Source organism: Dermacentor silvarum, chromosome 4 (assembly GCF_013339745.2).
Source record: "Dermacentor silvarum isolate Dsil-2018 chromosome 4, BIME_Dsil_1.4, whole genome shotgun sequence".
Lineage (NCBI taxonomy): Eukaryota > Metazoa > Arthropoda > Arachnida > Ixodida > Ixodidae > Dermacentor > Dermacentor silvarum.
In genome coordinates, this window is record NC_051157.2 from 85,711,536 (window position 1) to 85,734,556 (window position 23,021).

Sequence of the window (23,021 nt, forward strand, 5' to 3'; positions counted from 1 at the left end):
AGAATTCTGCGGTTTGTTCACACTGTCTTACATGCAGGCCGACTGGGTTGACTACATGGACGACATCTCATCTCAGTTCGGCGCCAAGCCGGACCTGTGGCGCATGTTCTGGCGGGATAACGCGCTCTTCTGGAAGTGCTTCTGGGAACCCTGCCTGCCCTACCAGTACCGTCTTCAGGGCCCGCACTCCTGGTCTGGGGCTCGACAGGCCATGTTCACCATGAAGGACCGCCTCAAGGGGCCGCTGGACACACGCAAGATGCCCCGCGATTCGAGAAGCGAGCGCGACCGCAAGGTGCGCCGCGTCGTGCCAACATTCATCTGGGTCGCCGTGGTCGTGGCCATCCTCATATACCTGTTCACGCTCCTCTTCTGAAGAAGAGCGAAAGGAAACGCTCGATCGAGGCTGAACGTGTTGTGGTGAACGTGTGCTCCTCTTGCACGTTCTAACCTGTGGCCTGGAAAGGCGGGCAACGACGAGTTTGTAGTGTCTTGCTCATAGTCACCGGAACGTAACCTGCTGAGAAGAATTGAACAATCCGGAAGCATACACATCTCCAGATTGTGGAAGTCGCGTCCAGGACCTTGCAGTAGTGCCGCCTTAGCGAGCGTGCTTGTTTAGCTTGTCATCGACTTTATCGTCAGAGATCTGGAGAAACGTGGCGCCGAGACTCGAGAGTTCGTGGTTTCCTCCCCATGGCCACTGATACATAGCCGTCTCTTGAAGGACCTGAAAGAGTACCAGGACTTGACATCGCGTCGTCGCTCTTACATTGGCCGCATCCATTTATAGTGAACGAGCGAAAAAGAAGGAACATGGCGCCTTTTCGCATTTACCGCTCCCAAGCAAAAGAAAAAAAATTGTTGCCCTAAAGCACAGTGCTGAGTGCGATCAACACAGCTTGCTCTTCCGAGGAAACCGAGGGACACGCAAGTGGTGCGTGTGGCACACGGCAACATTTGTCTTGGATAACCGGAAAGAAGGTTGCCGTCGGCTCCTGCTCATATTATCCTTGTAACCTGCTGCAAACACATCGCTACTGATGTTGACGAGTGCATCCATTCCGCCCCCCTTCCCCCTTCGAAAGGCGGGATCCGATTAGAAGTTGAGTGCTATTCGTTATTAATATGTTAGCATTGTACAAGTCAGCCAAGAGGTCCAAAATTAAAAGCGTCGACACGTTTAGAGCAGAGGGTAAGGATCTCGGCTCCCAGCCAACTATGGCAGCCAATGCCACCACCGAGGGAGAAGTGATGTCACGGGTCACGTGATTTGGTGAAGTCGGCGGCGGTGGAACGGATGCACCAGCGACATGGTGCCCTCGCGGAAGTGGTATATAATATCGCTTGTAATTCGAATTCTTGGTGAGTTAACGAACCGAAATTTTAATTTCATGTTTTTCAATTTAACATAAACGTGTACAGTGTGTAAATACGATTCTGAGTTATGTGTGAAGTAAGGATATAGGCAGAAGGTACATAGGAGAAGATGGCAAGAAAGAGCAAGGATAAAGTCCACAGGAAGTCATAGATGGGCAGAGGAATCTTATGCTGCAGTGGTCGGCGGACGGTCATCGAATGATAGGCAGGCGCCGTCGCTAACACATCGCTCAAGTTTATCATGACCTCCTGCGTCTTGATTTTGTAAGCACTTTCCCGCGTATATTTCCTAATCAGAAATGAAAACTGCGAATAAGCAATGCCGTTGCGCGATTGTCGCACCGTTTTCGTTTTTACAAGCACTATGAAAAATAAAAGAGCACCATGTCTGTAGGGACTTTTGATATGTGTTGTTGATGTTGTAGAAGCAATAAAAAAATACAAGTGTATATACTATAGTCGCTGACTAGTGGCTAGGGCGTCTGCTTCGACTGCGGAAGGTGGTTCGTTCGAAATCCACTGCCTGACACCCACCGGAATACAAATCGGGAACAAACGTCCCCCCGGCCAGGCGCCCGGCTTTCTTCAGTGATGCTGGCTTGAGAGAAGCTCCGCTAATCCCGCAGTCCCCTCCCAGGGATTAGTTTCGAACAACCTCGCAGCCTGCAAAGGTGGTATCGCTCTGCGTGCGGCTCAGGCGTACGGCACTCTTGCACTGGCGCACACTGTGGCAAGCTGCTGCGAAGTCGAACGCTCGACCAGTCTACAGAGTTCATCGCATGCCTTGGGCTGCGAAACATGTCCGCCGACCGAAATCGGCGTCTCCAAAAAAAGAAAAAAGGTCGCAGCTTCGCCCGAACGGCGAAGCATCCAATGCGATAGCAAATTAGTAGAGAGCTATACGAAGCTAGGATAGTAGTTTTGTGAGCCGTATAATGTTGTAAACATTCGCTTACTAACTAAATAGACAAGCACTGTGTCACGCGCGCACAGGGAAATATGAACACATCTCGCTCGATGACCGCGGAAAGTCGCTGTGAAAACGCCGGAGTGAGAAAGCGCGCCAGCAGCAGCGACCACCCAGCGGCCTGCAGCTCCAGTCGGCCTCCCACAGCCGTGGCGGATGCTCTACAACAAGGCCGTCTCTGGTTAGACAAGAGGCGCCCAGAGACCACGTACATGATCCCTATAGGCCCCTTTTCGAGATGTGTTCCCCCATGCACAAATAGCCGAGCACCAGACCGGGCGACATTTATACCCATTAGAAAAAGCGGTGGGTATCCGGCGGCACCGGGATTTGAACCCAGTACCTCCCGCATACGAGGCGGGCGCTCTACCTGTATAGACCATCGCTGCGGCTTTTTTTTTTTTTTCGTAAGCTTACCAACCAGCTCGGCATACCAACAGTTGCCGACTGCCGTATCCCTCTTGTTTCCTTGCTCAGAAATTCCCCACTGAATTGGCAGCCAACCCCTGTCACTCAATGAAAGGCAATCGCATTAACAATCAACATGTGAACACATTTCATGCAACCGGAGTCTGTGCAGGCGTAGCGGCCGGGGCAGATAAGACGCGTGCTCACCTGCATGTATTAACGCGATAGCGTTAAGGGCCCCGTGTCGCAGAAAATCCGGCATCGGCGTCGATCTCGGCGTCGGCGTCCGCGGCCAAGAAAATAATCTCGAACAACCCCGACCACTCCGGCACTCTGCGTGGCGCAGAGGCGCTTGGTGAACTAATTGAATTTCTCAAAGTAAAATGCATCAGAAAAAACGTAAAGTACGACTTAACCACAGCCTACAGGCATGATAGCGTCGGATTGTAATTTGAATATACGAGAAAACATAATTCTGTTACGCGGCAACTGAAACACAAACCCCTTTTCAAACATTTCTACTATTCATACAGCGGCGCGCCTCGGTCGTGTTCCTTGCAAGAACACCAACCAGATGGCGCTCGAATCCTCGGCAGCGGCGCGCCGAGGCGAAGGTGCAGAAAAAACAAAGCTGCCGTTGCCGGGAAGCCTGGCAAACAGTCAGGGATCTTTGAATGCTATCGCTTTCCACTCTTAAAGGCGAAGCTTAAGCGTCCTCCAATTTTTGATCGTAAATAGTAAACGTATTGCCATTTCACGGCACTGCGCTCGAAAAGAACTCGAACCTCGCTTCACACATATATAGTTCGAACCTAATTGTCAAGTAATCACCATGCTTCATTCATCAAAGGGAAGTCATCAACCCTAGACGACCACGAAGCTACAAACTATTACCTCAGCATTTAATGCAAGTGTTTCTTGCGTCGTCGGAGTAGCCATCGCACCGCAGCAGGATCTGTGAGTATAGTGTATGGCCGCGACGTAATGTAATGCGCAACTTAATATACGCCATGTGGCGTATATGCCACATGGCGCGTGGTACACACTAACAGAAGTGACGAGGACGGAATGCAAAAACGCTCGTGTACCGTGCATTGGGTGCACATTAAAGGGGCCCTGAACCACTCCTCGGGCTTGGTGAAATAACATAATCGACGGGTAGCATACGCTGCTGCATAGAGGTAATATAACCGATTCTAGAGGAAAAGCTCCCCATAGCGCCCATGTACCGAAATCGGGAACCGCGAGGGCGCTGTCATGTTGCTACCGATTCACACGAACGCGATGCCAAGCCTCGGTTAGTATGCTGGCGCCATCTAGTTAACGCGACTGCAAACGCGGCCTTTCGGACACCATAAGCAAAATCACGCCTCAAAAACTCCGCAGGGCGTGATCGAAGTTTCCCGCTGTCGTCTGCCACGGTAGGCCCGACGTAGGTGGCGCCCCTGTCGATATCGCACCTCGATCGCACTGGCAGCGCTAAGCGCGATGGAGGAGGAGGGAAGTGGTTGGCGCTACTTTTTATACATAGGGGTTTTAGATCAGCTCATCCCATGTGAACGAGAAGTTGGCGCGCGTATCATATTCGCGGCGTGCGTTGTTTTGTTTCGCTTGTGAAAGCGCGGAATGCAACGATGAGCGAGCCTCCTGGCCGACAGAAGGTGATCGAAAAGTACCTCCAACGGTTACATCATCATGAAGACTGCTACTCCCATGGCTACCTGAAGTCAGACGATGAGCTTAGTGTGTTTACCGTAAAAGCGGGCTTACCGGAATAGCGGGATCGAAATGCACATACGTAGAACGCTAACCGACCCATACCGTTTAGCGTACGCACGCGAAAGGTTTAGCTTGTCTGGTAGTCGGGTAAATGCGGAACCGTAAACGTGAGCGGCCTGTATGGTGCTGCCACCTGGTGGCGCAGAGCTCAAACAGACAAAAACAGCTGATATTGCAGTAACCAAGCGTATTCTACTTCGCTGCTGGTGTAAATTTTGGGCAGCACCACGATTACACCACTGCCATAGAAAACACTTTGTTACTGCAATCTTAGATGTTTTTGTCCCTTTGAGCTCTGTGACACCAGGTGGCAGCACCACACAGGACACTCACACTTACGGTTCCGCCACAAAGCCCCGTCCGCCCGCGTAGTTTACGTAAAACATGGCGGCGGTCCCGGTCGCCCGCTTCGAACTGAATTTGGCCTTGTTTTTGTAGAATTCACTTCGTTCGTAGCAAATGACTGCGTAAACGGCTTTCGCTTAGTATCATGCCGCTTCGACGAGCGAGTGTTATGGCTAACCATGAAGAATTTTCGAGATCGCTTCTCGTTTCGAACGCGCCTATCCTAACGAAAGAAATTTTCTCCTAGGGTGCCTCGATGCCAGCGCCGCCGCCTAAAGCCCCTATATAAAAAAGTAGCGACACTCTCCTCCTCCACCTTCCCTCCTCCTCGATTCTTCTCTCTTGCGCGCTCGCTCCTCGACCGTGGCGCCGCCTACACCGCTCGAGCGTAGCAGACGACCTTTCGCAGAGTGAATGCGCGCTTAGCAAGGCGGTGCGTTTGAGCGTTTGCGTTTGCTTTCTAGCTTCGAGTAACTTCGTGTACAGCATAGAATTTCTGTAAGGAGGGTTATATAAATTCAGTGACGGCAGGTTTTCGTTTATCCCTGTTTTGAAAACTTCTTTTAAGTACCTAAACGAGCGCCAACGCCGTACCATGACGACCCCGAATGTATCGCGTGCGCTACAATTAGGTACGTAACATTTGTCAAGCGCGTGTCGCAAGACATTGTTGCGAATTGGTGTAAATAATAAGTTTGTGATCGAATGTCAACATCTTGGCCTCCAGCAAGCCCTCGGTAACCTAAATAATCCGCACCGTCTATACCATGTGAATTCGCGACGCGTATCAGATGACGTAAAAAGGCTGATAGAGGACACAAACAATCGCTGCTCTGAAGGTTCGATGGGGTATTACAAGCTACAAAGCTGCCTACATGCGTGCTTGCCAATCTTATAAGCACGCGCCAAGGCTCGGGGTGGGCGCTGGTCCTGTTATGTTTCTAGTGCCTCATACTCGACAGAATTTTGCGCGGTCGGTCATCCAGTCGGGACTCTGCGTACATAGAAAATGAAATCACTTTTTTAGCATTCGCTCGCGAAGCGGGAAGGCGGTAACAGCGCTTCACTCAGTCTCAAACTAGAGCATAGTGAGCTTTCGTTCAGTAAATTATTTTTTCAGGTTTGTGACTTGTCACGTTAGCTCGTCCGTTCACGAAGTGACGTACTTGTCGCGAACAGAGTTGCATTAAGGTGCATGCTTTGGGAGCGGTTGCGAGCGGGTGACCGCACGTTTTCTTTGCGAGTGCTCCACCGCCGCTTCTTAAAATTCACACACTTTAAAGCTCACGCGAATTAGCATGTATGTACGTCTCAAAGACCTTTGATGCTGTCATTTGGCGACGAACGCACCCTGTAACTCGATTTTGGTAGAGTACGCACGTTTTTCATCGGTGCCTTTGTATCGCTTGTCAACCGCGCTACCGCCAACGACAAACGCGAACGAAAGAGGCAAACAAAGCTGTTCGCTGTAAAGAGGGCTATTAAGTAACCACAATTACGATAAAGAGTTGCTTTCCTAAGATGACTTTTTACACTCGACCCTTTAATTTTATCAAAAGGACTGCGCAGAATCTTAAAAAAAAGTTCCGGAATCAAGTTTCGGAATGACGTTCTCGCACGCAGCCTCGCGTTCCCGCGAATGCAAGCCTGTAGGCGTACAAAACGATTAAGCGCGCCGACTACACGTCCAAATACACCAAAGTACACGTACTCGCAAATTACCTCGCATAGTCGTGTGGAGAGTGTTGGTCTGAAGTTCTTCCTGCCAATTCGATGAATCCACGTCTTTCTTCTTAACCCGTCGCGCTTACCAGACGGTATCGAGAAGAGTCGCTTGCCTTTGCTAGAAGTATTTTGACATCCAAAGGCGCAGCAAGCCATGGTTATGGAAAATGCCTAGAAACGACGTCGCACTTGCCACAAAACTTAGTTTAACGCATTCTCAAACTTAAACAACAAGGAAGAGCAACGGTACCAACGTGCGCTCCTCGCCAGTCGGTAGACGCTTATCAAGCGAAAATGGCGACGGAGCGTGATCGTAAACAAACGCAGCCAGTGTCCGGCGGCTCGGCGGTCCACGTGATGTCATTAGGCCAATACCAACGCGGCGTCGGCCTCGGACAGGGTGTGCGAGGAGGCGGCGGCATTCTTCAAAGCGTGACGCTACTTTTTTATATAGGGGCTTTACCGCCGCCTCGATGCCAGCGCCGCCGTTCGGCGCTGGCATCGAGGCACCTTATTTGATGATGATGATGATGATTTATTGGCATCCCCTTTGAAACGGGGCGGCGACAAATAGTCACCTAGCCTGCTTGATTTAATCAGGTATACTATACATGTTCTTTATCTTGCATTTTTGTATACCTATCATTATTTTTCTTTTTCAGAAATTTACCTTGTACCGCTGCCTATGATTTTAAGAGATCAGGTCGCATCCATCTTTTCCCTACTTTTTTTCCACCAGTACTCCAATCGTCTCTTGCTGATCTCTACGGCTGATCTGTTTATGTTTCCTTCCACTTTAAACCCAAGCGCTTCTGGGAGTTGCACGTTACCTACGGTTCTCGCTGGGTGGATCCCGTCGCATTCCATTAGGATGTGCTGAGTGGTCTCTGGATCTTTACTGCAGCATACACATGTCTCATCTAATTCCGAATATTTGTTCCGATATGTTTTCGTCCTTAGGCAACCGGCTCGAGCCTCAAATAGCAAGGCACTGCCCTTTGTGTTATCGTACAGATTTTCCCTTCTAATTTCTTTCTTCTCATTCTTGTAAATCTCCATTGTCCTTTTCGTTTCCATTCTTTGCATCCAATTCACGGTCTCTATTTCTCTACTTTCTTTCTGATGACCCCTGGTTGTCTATTTACAGTTTTGATTATCCTGTACTTGGTTGCCAACTTCCTTGACCTCTTCCTCCATTCTGTGTCCACGCTTTTCATGTAGAGATACTTGTGCACTTTAGCCGCCCATTTATTTTCATCCATGTTCCTGAGCCTTTCTTCAAAACTAATTTTGCTTTGTGCTTCTCTGACTTCAAAAGAGGCCCAACCCATGTCTCCATGCACTGCCTCATTTGTCGTATTACCGTGTGCTCCCAAAGCCAACCGGCCTACTGATCTTTGGTTAACTTCCAAACCCGCCAATATATCCGATTTTAAGCATTTTCTCCGAGATGCGAGTGCCACCTGTCGGTAAAGTCGGGAGATAGGCGCGACGACGGCGGCTATGGTAGACAACTTCCTGCTTGTCTGTTTCGCTGCAGATCGGCGGACATGGAATGTAAAAATACAACGCGCACCTGGCTTCCTTTGCGCTGCCTTTCGCACTTTCCGGACGCATACACACATAGAATTAGGTGCCCTATGTATGGGAAATTCAAAGCGTAATGGAATAGCGTCCCGCACGTAAACTACGCTTCGTTTGCAGAACGGTAACGCTATTACCCTTAACCCCGCTATTACGCTAACGTTAAACTAAAACTGTCTAATGTAAGGATGCATCGACTGCTTCTTAATGTTTCGCGCTGCGCGTAGATTTATCACTCAGCCCGACAGAACGACTTGTTTTCAGTTGCGGTTAGTGCGCAGCACTAGACAATTGATTTATCTTGATTCGCCTTTTTGAAGATCGGGTTATCATTGTTCTGGTTACTGGTTCAGAGTACCCCTGGCACCGATTTATTTCGGTTTGAGTGGAGTATTGTTCTGGTTACCGCGACATGACCCGATCCTCAGAAATTTTGATAAACGTAAAAATAACTTAACTGTTATTTTTCGGTTTCAGTCATGATTAAAACCACGCATGCAAGCTAATTGTGACTTTAAGAAATGAGAAAGTCTGCCCCTGTGCTCTTTACATAAATGCTTCAGAGCTGCGCTTGGGCGTTTGTTTTGTAAGCAACTGCGCATGTTTTTTCTCGCAAAAAAATAATCTAAGTATCTCCAAGCGACGGCAGACAACATTACCTTGGTTCTGTCCAGCTACGTGACATTTGCATATTTTCAAATCTTGGTGCATAATAGTTAAGCCACCCAGTATATAGGGTGTCCCAGCTAAAAGTAGCCAATGTTTTAAAGACGACGGAGTGTGCTAGGAGGCTCAAACCAACTCAGTGGGGTTGAGGATCGCGTGTCCTATTCTGCGGTATTCTTTTTCTTCGTTTTGCAAAGTCAATTAGCATAAACTAATTGCCTAACTTTTTAAATATTGGCTTCACCAAGAAAGTGCCAATACGAAAGTTGTATTGGCACTTTCAAATAACAAGCTAGGAGACCAAATTTGGTCTCGCTAGCTGGCGTATAACTGCCCCAGACCAAAGTGCTAAGCAAGTAAAAGCAGCGAGAAAACGTGCCAAGCTGCTGTATGGGAAAAGTAAACTGCATGAAAGGTTTAGGCGGCAGGAAGAAACACACGACACTTAAAAACGCAGCTTCTGCGCTTCGTCGTATGCGTTTCTTCCTATCGTGCAGTTTACCCATCTTTCAGTATGAACCAACTAGTCCGATATATCTTATTGCTGTAGGTGGATACCGCTTTCGCATGGTATCACTAATTCGGAGAACGCCAGCGAGCGTGAAACACGCGCAAGCTGCCCGTCCGCACGAGCTCAAGGCTGCGGCGAGGCGTCTGCAGTGGAGCGCGATGGAACGGCGCCGCCATCTGGCGGTTGTCCAAGGATTGGTGACAGCGACGGTCGGAGAGTTTTACAACTGAAGCTAGTCTAGTAACGTTGGGACGAGCTATGTGTCTCAAACCTTAGCTAGCCGGGACCGCGGACATGTTAGCCCGAACCCCCACATGGTATAGGCAGGCGTGCTAGAGCAATGCCTCCTAATAGGAGGCATTGGCTAGAGTTTTATTTAAACCTCCTTGGCTGCTGCCCAGTATACCTAACGGTAAAATAGGTGGCGCGTGATTCACACCCGGCCCTTACGAGACCTCAACGCTTGGAAAGGGTCGGGTCTTTCCTTCCCAACCTGAGGGCACCTCCACCTAATAGATGCTTTGGGATGCCGCATGGTAAATTGCCGCCATGGGAGCAGCCAAGACCACCTCACCGCCAGTGTTGCCAGGTCGGACGAGGTGGCGTAGCCCAAAGTTAGAAAAATTGTAGCCCAAATGTAGCCAAACAGAAAAAAGACCACAAAGCTTCGTAGCCAAATATAGCCATTTTTATTTGCAGTTTTATCTGTGTAAAGGTTTTCACATTTGACTACGGCAATCCTTTTTTGCGCAACCCGTCGCAACAAAATGTCCGTGCCGCCGTGGCGGTCGGCCCTTGACCTCAACAACAGCGACATCATGCTTGCACACAGAGGACTTTTTGGTTGGCCCCGGAAGCTCTCAATTTCCAGCGAATTGCTGCAGAGGGCGAAATCACAGTGCTTTTATTTTATGGCAGATAGTACTGATTATTTTAGTTATTTGCAGTAATATTAACTGCGAGCTCTGCGTCTAGCCGTCGTGAACGCAAAATATTGTTCAGCGTCATCGACCTCTCAAGTGACCTCTGCCTAAGGCGAAAAACAAGTTCAGCTGTCCAGCAGTATGCGATGGCGACGCGCCCACGGCTTCTTTTTTTATGAGCCAAAACCATTCTTTCGCGCAATGATATCTCGCGTTATCTGTCTCATCATCCTATGTTGTTTTCTAGTTGTTGTTTTTTTTTTAATTAACAGGGCCCGTGTTAGCTGGTACATGCTCTAAATAGTGTTCATTTACATCAACCTGGCCGCAATCTTAGGTCTCTAGCACGGCAAGAACATGCGTTAACAAGTGACAGACAACAGATGCCACTCACTGTCTGAATTGGTGTAAGCGAAGCTTTAAAGATTATTTACACCAGTGTAAGAAGCGCGCAGTCGTTTTCGGCGACGAGCACGTCCCGAACGTAACTCGCTCGAAATGGTAAAAGCCGCGACGGCGCACAAAGAGCAAAGGTAAACTACAAATTGATAACAGTGGTAATCCTGTGAAAACCGGTTACTGTGAAAAAAGCAAACTATGTTGATGTGCTAATAATAATTGCTGGATATCTACTTTCCAAAACCACGATATGATTGAGAGGCATGACCCAGTGGCGGACTCCGGATTAATTTTGACTATCTGGGGTTCTTTAACATGCACCTAAATCAGAGTACACGGGTGTTCCTGCATTTCGCCTCGATCGAAATGCGACCGCCGTGGCCGGGAATCAAACCCGCGTCTTCGACCCAGCAGCCTGACACCTCACCTGCTAAGCTAACACGGTGGGTGATGTTCAAGTGACGTGGTGCATTGATGTCATCGTGGCAAACATGTTTCGATATTAGCACGATGAATACCTGCATCTGGAACGTTACGGGTAAGCCATCTATAAGTAAAAACACCAGGACCCGCCTTTGAGCTCGGCCGGGGTCTTCCTCCCATTCGTTTTTATACTTTCTCGCATACTTGGCCCACTTCCCCATGGTCCGATTCGCCTCTCCGAGGAGGATCCGATCTTAAGTCCAGCCTATCGAAATCAATCTCGAATACAAGCACGAACAAAAATTTATCTCGCAGGAAAAGCAAAACGACAGTAAAGCTTAGCGTGAGAGACCTGGAACAGGTCGAAAACTCTGCCCCGCGCGATATTTTACCCAGAAGTCATGGCCGTGAACCAGGGGCGTAGCCAGAGGGAGGTGTTCACCCCCCACCCCCCCACTTCCCCACCCTTTGTTCTGGTCGCTTCGCGCTGACATAATTCAAGAAACCGGTGCTACTATCACAATTTCATTCCTGGGCGCTTCCATTTGGGTTGGTAATTTACAGCGAATCATGTCTGCATATGGAAAAAACTGTCACGGTGTTTGTCAAGGCTTTGACACTGTGAAGTTTTGGGCGAGAATGTGGCCGCCGCATTCTGAAGCAACAAATGAAGCAACAAATGCGGCAGCCGCATTTTAGATGATGGCTAAAATGCTCGAGGCCCGTTTACTTAGATTTAGGTGCACGCTAAAGACCCCAGGTGGTCGAAATTTCCGGTATACATTTCCGCCGCTTCCCTTCAGGTGCCGGTTGGGCCGCGCTCGCACAGGATCTTGCCTGCGCGCGAAACGTCTTTTGTTTGCGATTGCGCCCCTACGGAAGGCTGGTAGTTACTGTTGTGTTGTTGAATCCCAAACCAGCAATTACGGAAGGCTGGTAGTTGCTGTTGTGTTGTGGAATCCCAAACCAGCAATGTACACACGAAGGGTTGATGACAGCAGTGAAATTCCACCGACTCGCAACAGAATGCACGAAACAGACAGCCGACAAGCATGGATTACTGCTGTGCGCAGTACAGCGTAAGTAAACTCTTGTTGCAGGCGCTGACAGTTCTCGTCGGAGTTCACGCGTCCTGAGAAATTGATTATGTGCACTATGCACTGAACAAGACCGGAGTTCATTCCTGCATCAGTAGTACACCAATCAGTCGAGATTCTGTGAGGTACAAGGCCGCTTCCTGTTTGCACCGGCGTAAGTGAAGCAGAAATGAGTTGCACGCACTACTTAAAATGCGTACACATGCCATATCTATGCTGTGCGGTGAAACATTCTGTACAATTCTGAATCTGTTGACGTAAAGGCAAATGACGGCTGCACGCTCGCACACAGCGGAAGACACAGCGGCCCATGCACTTGCCGCAGGAAATGCAACCCTCTTGTATGAGGGTGCAGGGCGACGAAAGCTTCGAAAAAAAAAAAAAAGCATTACTTGATTTTGCGCGTATTTCAGTTTTCTAGCGCAAAGACGCAGCCAACAAGCTAGCATTTTCACGCGTCCTTGACTTGTGAAACGCACTTCGCCCCGACGAGGACGAAGCCGTCTACGCTTAACGGAGATTAACAATGAATGATGTCTTCTCTGATCAGGCGGGTCGTCTCAATGATGCCCACTGTACCTGTTGTACTTACTGTTTTACTTAACTTACTTTACTTTTTACTCACTTTCTCCACAAGCACACGCACACGCGAGGGGGGGGGGGGGGGGGGGGGTCCCATGTCTTTGATATACATGTAGAGAGTCTGCTTAAACTACCGATATTTATTATCGATCACGTCACGTAGAGGAAAGCAGACGCTTGCCCCCCCCCCCCCCCCCCCCCCCTCCGAAAAAATTTCTGGCTACGTCCCTGCCGTGAACACACTGGAGCGTGTCTTCTACCCGTGCTTTCCTTCTTTCATGTCGGTGCCAGGATTGCCCGACCCTATTTTGTTGCTCTCCCTTTCTGAGCATAGCCATGTTAGTGCAGTGTACTGTGAAAAACCCTCTACTCCAAGGATCATCCCGATGCCCGGGGATCGGGTGTCCGACGGTGAAGCGGGGTGTAAATTTAAGTGCATCAAAGATCAAAGCCACCGGCTCGGACAACGGCGCGGAGAGAGAAAAAATAAAAAGAAAAAAAAAAAAAGGGGGGGGGGGGGGCATTTCGCGCACGCACACATGCACACCCGCGATGCCGGCTCAGCCAGCTAAAACATAAGTCTTCGAGATTTCTGTCTACTGGAGCGTGGATTAGGGCGCCACTTATAGCCCCGAGAAAGCCAAGTCGCAGATGTTCAGTAGCCCAAATATAGCCACATAGCCAACTCGTCTAAGTCGACGTCGAATTTTTTTTTTTTTTCTGTAGCCCAATTTGGCTATATATAGCCAAACCTGGCAACACTGCTTGAAGTTGAAGTTACCGGCAGCTGTGGCCCAATGGGTAAGACAAACGGTTTGGAAATAGAGGTGCGTGGTTCGATCCCTACTGCCGGACTCCCACCAGCTTATACGGCGGAGATAAAGCATGCAGTAAGCTACAGCTCTGACATGAAAATCATTTTGCTGCTTGGGAATTAATCGCGCCTTTTATATGCGTTTCAAAAATGCGAACGTGCTGTGTAGGGAAATAGCCTTTACTGTGCTACTGTCGTTTGCTACGCGTAAATAGAACAGATTGGTTAAGCCAGCGCACGTGCAGAATGTATCTTCACTGAGGCGTCGCATCAGACGCCACGTCACGCAAGAGTATTCCCGAAAGTGATCCACTGATAATGCGGTCCCAATAACGGCACGGAACACGGCACGTATGTAGGGTTCCTAAGCCAACGAGGAACCGATTGTTCCACTCCGCCGCGACGCAGATTTTCCGGTTGGGTTGATGCCCGTCGTTATTAGTTCATTCCAACCAGGTTATAACAGCGTAGCCTAAAGTGTATCAGTACGGCAGTCACAGGCAAACGGGGTAGTCAATATTAAGTTTACCGGAATGTTTAAAAATCGCCTGTGGCAGATAGCATAGTTCTTGAGCTGGATTATTCGAAGAGGCGGACTATACTAGCACGAGAACTTGAAATACATATTCAACCATCTAACAAAAATCCACTAATTAATTTTATAATTAATTAGGCTACTTTACGGCACACATTGCAATTTACGAAACGTAGCCGGTGAGTTTGCAACGCGTATCCACTTGAAATGAATTTCAAGAATGATACCAGTTTCAAGATATTTCCCAAAGTGTCTGACGAAATACATGGGCGTTCCAGTTACTCTTGCGCTTCAATGCATAAAAAAGCGTTCTGAAAAAGAAGGGGAAAAAAAAAAAAAGTGGAACAGTGCATTTTTACGTCGAGTTTGATGGCGCATATCTCCAAATTTGTGTCATTCTGGACATCCATTTCAAGTGGATATGCCTTGCAAACTCACCGGCTACAATTCGTAAATTGCAGTAGTATGTGGCGTAAATTATTTCGAAAGTTAATTAGTGATTTTTTTATATATTAGTGGAAAACATGTTTCGATTTCTCGTGGAATTAATGTCCGCCTCTTGAATAATACAGCTCAAGGACCAGAATTATGTCATCTGCAACAAGCTATTTTTAAAAATTCCTTAAAACTTTAAAAATTGTCCCCTGCATATCCCTGCGCTTTATTTACCTCGGTGCTGTTTGCAGTTTTCGATCCCTCCAACTGCACAGGCGTAATTATAACGTATAGTTGTCACGTAATAAATTAACGTACTGTACGGGCGCTACGCGACACCTACCCATATGAATAAAACCACTTCACGGAGTACCAGTACCTTCCGTTCGTTGGCACTACGTGCCAAGCACCCCTGCTGCCAAGTGCTTCACCGCAATACACACTTAGTGCTTCATTCACTGCATGGCATGTCCGCCCTGTATTGAACCAGATTCAGCAGACATGCGTTAGAACTATAGCCAACAATAAAAGTCAGAGACGTCTTGTAATGCAGCATTATTATTAATCCTTGGCATGGAAAACACTGCGTTTTGCGCGCACAGTCTATTGCGCTTCACAAAAAAAAAAAAAAAAAAAAAATCAAAAGCGTATTATATGAGTGACAAACGAAAGGTTAAAAAAATTATCACCATCGGGAATGTCACATCTCTGGCGTAACTGCAGAAGCATTATTCGGACGAATTACCGGCAGGTCTGTTGAGCATCTGAAGAAATTTCTCATTGAGCACGCGCAGCCCCTCCATGCGCTTCTCATGCTCCCTGTACATTTCATCATAACTTGCGTACGTATCCAGGGTGCACTGCGCAGCTTTGTCAGCACACGGCACCGTCTCTTGACACGCACGATCAACACGACGCGGTTCGTTGCTACTGCCGCCAACCGTCGCCGCGCCATTGTCTTCCCCCTTGCAGCTTCGGGCGGCCATGTCCGACGGCTCGCGTCGCACGAATTCCCCCTTGCAGCTTTGGGCGGCCATGTCCGACGGCCCGCGTCGCACGATTGAGTCTGCGTGGTCTTCACCCAAAGCGCTCACAAGCTCTCACGTGAGCCAGATGCTTGGTATCAAAGGCACTTGAGGATCACTAAATTAGCTGAAATACTGCACGAAATCACAAAACAAGCGAATCGCGGCAGCGCCGTACGGTTAGTACGGTTATAGAGGCTAGGTGACAGCCGCGTAAAGATGGAGAATGCGGTGACGATTTTGATTCGGCTGGTTTCAGGTCACGTGACCTGGATGTCAACGTCATCCGATAGCTGCGAACTTCGATAATAATTGGATAAATTGCACACAGCTAACATGTTAATAAAAGTTCAATAAAGGCAGCTGTCGTGTGAAATTTCGCATGACTTGCTGCGGCGCCGAAAGCCGAGGAAATATGAATCTTTTCACAAACCGACGTTTGAGTAGTGCCGTAGCGCCATTGCCGGACACGGGCGACGTCTAGCGTCAGAACCACGTGGTCAGAACAATGTTATGCCGCCATTTTGGACTGTGAGCCTCACAGAGTTGGTTGGTCTTGATTCTATGAGCAGGCCGGCCACACTTCGGTTATGCGATCTTTGCGGAGCATCATTCGATTGTTTTCTTCCGCTTCGCTTGTCACGTGCCACTTGACTTGTTACGGGTTTCCCGAGCTCGCGTGAACGCTCAGTGTGAAGTGCAATGGCAACAGCAAGCCCAGCCGGTGGATGTGGCGTTTCGTCGTCGGTAGCGGCGGCAGCCGCGTCTGCTTCGTCGAGACCTAGCGTGCTTATCGGCGGTATTTTATACTGTTATTGCTGGGCACATGTGACTGTAGTCGTCGATTGAATCTGATCACCATTACGTTTCGCGGTTGAGGGTTATCTCATTTAGCGAAAGCAGGCGCGTACGTAGCAGTCGGGCAATGCTTAGAACCAGGCGCCGGCGGCTCGCCGACGCGTGTCAGCGGTTGGTAGATATGCGGTAGTTACTCCACACGCTTCCGACGCAACTCAACAGCTCAATCATGCAAAATTTATTGGATCTGGTGCAGCGCAGAATGCTTATAACCAAAGGTTTAAGCAGAAGCGTGGCGCTCGAGCAGCGCGGTACCAGCAGCGAACCGACACGCGATGGTGATCACAGATGCCAGCGCAACTGATACAGCCCAGGTGCTAGATTTCGAAACTACCTTTATGTGCAGGACCGCGCAGGGCGCGTGTGAACGCAGAGACACTGTTCTGGTAGACATAGGGGCTGCATATATTTCATAGGACACGATTTTTCCAGATCGTTGCGAAGTGTATTTACCGACTAGTTCTCTTGCAGAATGTTTCAATTTCTCTCATACCGGTGTCACATGGCCACTTTTGATAGCGATCAAGCCCGATCTCGGTCGGAATGTTCGATCGCGATTGGCACTCTTCCGCATATTGAGCAAAGAAGCCAATTGCAACCGAGAAATTCGATGCAGATCGAGCTCGATCACGATCAAAAGTGCGCTGTGTGAACCCCGTATTAGGTACTGGAATGAAGTCGTCTTTGAAACAATAACAAATATAGCCTCTGCCACTACATACGAGAAAATATTGCATCGAAGAGCTGACAATTCTCGCAACCTATTGGGAAATGTGCCAAAAAGGGTTTACCAAAATGCGTTATTTAACTGATGTGTGCATTGGTTCATATTACACTGAAATGCTAAGTCCTCAGGTGATGCAGGAAACTAGTGAAGCATGAACATACCACATCAAAGAAGCAGAACGAAGAGGTCGCTCCGCATATATCCTGATGGATTCGCAGGCCGCCTGTCGGTTATATCTTAGAGGCACACTTCCCAGGTTCATCACTGATATCCTGGGCCCCACGCTGACTGAGAACCATGGGGTCGTTTGGTGCCCAGGGCTGGAAGGCAACGAGGAGGCCAACTGCGTAGCTCGCGGACTTGCTGGCCGAGTCGCAGAAGACTCTTCGAGGCCCCTCACAAACCACCATGAGGATCCCATCACGAGCAGGCAGATTTTGGAGGACCAACGCCTGACCAGACGGAAGTACGCTCCTCCACATCCCAAGTTAAGCAGCCAAGAAGCCAGGGACTGGCGCCGCCTTCAAACCAACACTTACCCGCACATATCGAGAGATTGCACGCAATGTTTCCAGAGGTATACACAACCAGGGTATGCCCCTGGTGCAACGACCACACAGCCACATTGACACACATTACTTACCAGTGTACGGAACGCCCAGCCCAGGCAGTATTCAGGCTGGTGAGTTCATCACAGACACTCACAACGTGGTCTTGGGAGGCACGGCTTTCCGAGCTGGCACTGGGAAGCCAACTGGCGATGAGCCGCCGCGGCCAGTGGGGCTCTACAAGAGGGCTCCACCGGAGATTAACCACACCACTCTTGGTACAATTAAGTTTATTCATTCATTCATCGGTAGTGGTCTCTCGGAGTGCTGTGTTGTGGACACACTACTCCCCAAAATCGTTATTTTCCGCTGATTGTTTGTGCACCCATAAACTGCACAGTGCTGGCCTGTAGCCTTTTGATGAGTATATACCATTACTTACGAGCGTAAGTCATTCGTGACAAAAATAAACGGAAACATCGAAGGAAAGCTACCACTCCGCAACGCAAGCGCAAGGCAAGCTCACAGTCCAGACCAAACAGGCAACACTAACACATACTCTCGACACCAGACCGTCGGAAGCGCTCTCGTGAAAACGTGTAATGGGGATAAACTATACTGATTTAAATAAAGACACATGCCACATGAATTGTCATTTTCTACCGTCTTTATTATTTTGTCACTAAGCTTTGTGGTCGCTATGGTAGACAGTCGTGTGTTCAGTAATGACGCTTGAGTGGGAATGTGCCCCAAGGCGGCGCCGCCTACGCATCCATTCCTGCTTCTGTTCACGCCGTCGTTCTTCGTAGGCACGCTGTTCTTCCTCGGTCCGCACCATATGCAACCTACCCATTGCACAGCCGGAACGCAACTGAGATAATGTGCCTATGCAGTGCGTGACGTCACCAGCCAAAAAGAGACACCCATTGTATGCTAAAGGCAGCTGGGGCACACCGTCGATACGCTTTGAGAGAGAGAGATAACTTATTTGAAGGGAGGCAGAGAGGTCGGCCTGAGCTAGCATGCTCTAGCCTGCTACTCTGCACAGGGGGAGGGGGGAACGGGGACATAAAGGCTGGATGAGGGGTGATGGGCATTGAGGCTACGTCGTGTTTGGTCTACGCACCAGCGATCCGCTAGCAACTAGCGTATAACAGCTCGGCTGTAAAAAGGGCGGAGGGAGGGGGGGGGAGTCACGGTCCCCTTTGGACGCTGCCTGCACAATGCCCATGCAGTTGTTTGCTGAATTGACGGGTGTCCGAGTTGATGATGCGTTAAAAAAGACGTTCAAGAAAGCACACTGTTATGGATTCATTCGATGGCAATGCTGCAAGATTGATTTTTTTGTTTGACCAGGTGTTGCCATTGTTGTAAGGGCAATTTTTCAATTTTGTGCACAGTGGTTGGGAAGTTAACACAGTTGGGAAATATAGAACACATCTGTATAACCATTAGCATGCACATGCGAGTCAATTGTAGAGTGCATTGGTTGTTGGGGTTAGAAAATGCCCCTCAGTGGTGGCACGCCAAAGCTTGCGTACAAGTCCATAGAAGCTCCCCTTCGTACCAATCACTTGACAAAAGTGCTGCATTCATGGTCCGTACATTGCAGCACGGTTGCTTAATCGTATTACAGTTGAAATGCCATATCCATCACATATGCAACAATGTACATTCATAGTCTAAATGGCAAGAACTGATCTGTACTAAGTAGAGATCAATGTCAAGAACTTGCAGCCGTCTGGAGCATAGCACTCCCAATGTCCACCTGCATGTGCTATGTTAGAGTATGTGGATTACGCACTTGTTCTCTGCTGGTAGCGCTAACAGAGGCAACCAGCCACATTTATCAGCGCTCTCACAATTTCTATTGTTGGAATTTAGCAAATTGGGTAGGGCTGTCCCTTGCAGCAATGTGCTTGGTCATATAGCCTTTTAGGAATAGGCTGCGAATATGTCGAAACTGCGTGAAGCACACCTGCAATGCAGGCTGTAATGGGCCACTAATATGATGCATCACATACCTACGCAACATGCGAATCGAGTTTGTATGGCCCATGAGTATTCATACCTCATGCAACCAATGAGTGCGTGTGTGGCTGAATAAAGAACCAAACTCACATTCATCTCTTCAAAGCTTATTTCTCCTAATAAAATTGCTGACATCTGCCAATGTCATCCTGGAAGGGTCAGGCAGCGCTGATGTTTTGTGCCGCTGTCTGTTCCCTCACTTTATTTTTCTTTTTTTTCTATGCTGTTTTTTCTGCTCAAGTCATGGACTAATCAGCCTAAATACATTCACTTCAAGGAAAAAGGGACTGCTTTCATCTCTATGAAGTCTAACGGGAACCTACTTGTCAAATTTCATAGAGTTCAGGAGAACGCTGCAAGATGCAATTTATTTTCCAATGAGTAAAGACAGACGTGTAAACCAACTGCAATGCTCTAACACAACACACCATTGCTTTTAATACGAGACTTCTCAATGGCATGGTATGCTACATGTGGCCAGTTGCAGGACAATTGAATTCATAATTAATAGCATCAGAATGTCAGCTTGTTAGTTCAACTTAGTGTAAGCACATTTAAAGTACTTCATTGTTCTCATTTGTATATAGCTATCATCATCCCTGTTCTTAGTACTTGAGCCCGGGCCGTGCCTGCGGAATAAACGGGTCTGCCAGTGCTGCCTGTCCTGGTAGTCTTCCTTCTTTCAAAGTGGTGGAGGCGCTGGGTAATGGTGCACGATGTCAGTGCAGCCAATGTCATGGGTGTGGGAGTGTTAGGGGTAGCGATAGTGCGAGCAGCCGAGGTAGCAGTGCCCGAGCGCAGGCGGCGACCAGAACGTAGTTCCAGGTAGGACAGGAACGCAGGAGGACGTGGGATCTTGACGCGCCTCCACCACTTTGAAAGATGGAAGACTACCAGGACAGGCAGCACTGGCAGAGCCGTTCACATTCACATTTGAACAGTGCCAGACATAATACGAGTCTTTTTGTTCTCGTCTTGTTGGCTGTGTTCAGATAAATATTCACACTGCTGATGAACCTTGGTCTGATATCAATTAGCAAACCAGCCTCACAAAGTAAGCGGTGTTCCAAGCAGCCATTTATGGTAGCGCGAAATTTGCACTTATTTTCAGACCCAAAGAATGAAAAAGGCCAGTCAAGGGAAACATAACGAAAAGAAAATTTCAAGTTTGTACTCTAGACCCAAATTATTAGTAAAAGATAAATAGTATACAAACAAAACTGCCCTGCTATGCAAGATGAAGCAAGAGAAAAACCAGAAACGGAAGGCACATGTGCAAAAAAAAAATGCCCAGTTTATTGACTCTGGCATGTCTAAGCATTACAACAAGGTTTCTAAAGAGCAGTCCCAAAAGAGGAGAGAATAATTTACACAATGACCAGTATGTACACAGGTTCTGAAAGATGGCACAGCCACATGTCCCCTCCCCACCCTTTCCTGCACGTGTAAAAGAAAACAATGAACACCCACGAAATAATGAAGTGGTTTCGTCCACCGTCCTTCCTAAAGTTCAACATGCTTCTTGACCTTGTCTTCAGGCTCCAACTCAACATCGCTGAGGTCAATGTCTTCAGGCTCTTCCATCTGAAAAATTTAACAATGTTGTAAATACTACAGAAATCCACAAAACAAAAAGTACTCAGTAGCCCCGAGTCAATTACTGCACTAAACTGCCAAACTACAATGTACAACCCTTCACATAAACTAGCAACCCCAGTCATACAACTGAACGGATGTTTACATAAAGCAATGCTAAAAATGCATCTGAAGTGATGGTTCGGGTTATTAGTGACAATGAAATTTGCAGTCCATCAGCCCGTCAGATGCACTAGTCGGGAACAACTCCAAAAATGCACAACTCGATGACAGAATATCACAGGAGGGATTGCAATGGCTGCTGGTTATTGTGTGGGGCCTTCGGTTTCGACGGAGGCATGCAGTGTGTATATGCTTTAAGTACGAGGGAGCTCAAAGGGACTACAGACTCAACCTACAGCCCCTCACTGTCATAAATCTCGGAAGACATGTTGTTGGTTAGTAGTATCCTGCACTCTCCACATCAAATTATGGGGTTTTACGTGCCAAAACCACGATCCGATTATGAGGCACGCCGTAGTGGGGGTCTCCGGAAATTTGGATCACCTGGGTTCTTTAGCGTGCACCTAAATCTAAGTACACGGGTATTTTCGCATTTCGCCCCCATTGAAATGCGGCCGCCGTGGCTGGGATTCGATCCCGTGACCTCGTGCTCAGCAGCCCAACACCATATCCACTGAGAAACCACGGCGGGTCCTCTCCACATCACATTTGCTCATGAGCAATTCTGAGGACCCAATTTCATGCCTGGTGGACCTTTCTTAATTTGCCTCACTGACCTGGCAGTCGTGCATCTTGGGCCAGAGCCGTTCATGGTTTAATCCGTGCCTGTATGCTTTTATGGTCTAATGTAAATAAAGAAGAGTAACCTTCACATTTTATGCTACTTTTAAAGTGATATGGTTATATGAAGGTTATATAGAAATATCTTTTCTTTGTAATATGGGAGAAGATGAGGAGGAGCGTTGGTGGCTCAGTTGGCCCTCGAGTATTTCTCCATTTCAACCATGAAACGAGAAATTTCATATTCTCACATGCCATCTTTATTGAGACTTATTAAAACTATACTGTGAACTCGAAGAGCTAGCCTACAATGCAATTTAATTTTTAACATCACATTCAAAGCCTTGAAAAGGCTTTGAATGTGATGTCAGAGGAGCGACAATGTTATAAAGGGCTGCGACATTACAGGGATATCCTAATAACTAGCTCGTAAATGCATAGCACAGTTATAAAAGCATCTTTTGACTAAACACTGCCGAAATTCATTGGCACACAGTGGCAGCCCAGCCCTCTGTCTAAGTTTGATAAGTGTTGTGACATGAAATAGGTGCCAGTTATGGTGATGGACAAAGAATAGAAGAAGATGAACTACAATGGGTGCAAAACCTTATGGAAAAGGCAGCACAAAACAGACAAAAGTAAATCCACCAAAAAGGCGTAACAAACCCTCAGGTTGCAGGCTTCAACATTGTACACCTATCTGAAAAATCAAGCTTGCTCCTCCAAGCTTTAAACTAGGCATGTGTGTCACCTGACAATACTAATACACCTATCTGAAAAATCAAGCTTGCTCCTCCAAGCTTTAAACTAGGCATGTGTGTCACCTGACAATACTAATGTTTCCTGTGGTTTATGATCCAGTCCAAAAATAAAGAAAAAG

General features: G+C 48.0%; 2 protein-coding genes across 3 annotated transcripts in view; one reads left to right on the forward strand and one right to left on the reverse strand.

The window, feature by feature from the left end:
- The window catches only part of LOC119450344 (flavin-containing monooxygenase 5), a 55,132-nt gene extending 53,308 nt beyond the window's left edge, over positions 1 to 1,824 (forward strand). For both annotated transcript variants that reach the window (XM_037713779.2, XM_037713778.2), the window contains exon 6: positions 38 to 1,824. In XM_037713779.2, the coding sequence (XP_037569707.1) occupies positions 38 to 376 (339 nt within the window). In that variant the 3' untranslated portion in view covers positions 377 to 1,824. The remainder of the gene's footprint in view (positions 1 to 37) is intronic.
- A 19,212-nt stretch (positions 1,825 to 21,036) lies between these two features.
- LOC119450346 (protein disulfide-isomerase A6 homolog) overlaps positions 21,037 to 23,021 on the reverse strand; it is a 32,900-nt gene continuing 30,915 nt past the window's right edge. The window contains exon 8 of the mRNA XM_037713780.2: positions 21,037 to 21,346. Within this exon, the coding sequence (XP_037569708.1) occupies positions 21,266 to 21,346 (81 nt within the window). The 3' untranslated portion in view covers positions 21,037 to 21,265. The remainder of the gene's footprint in view (positions 21,347 to 23,021) is intronic.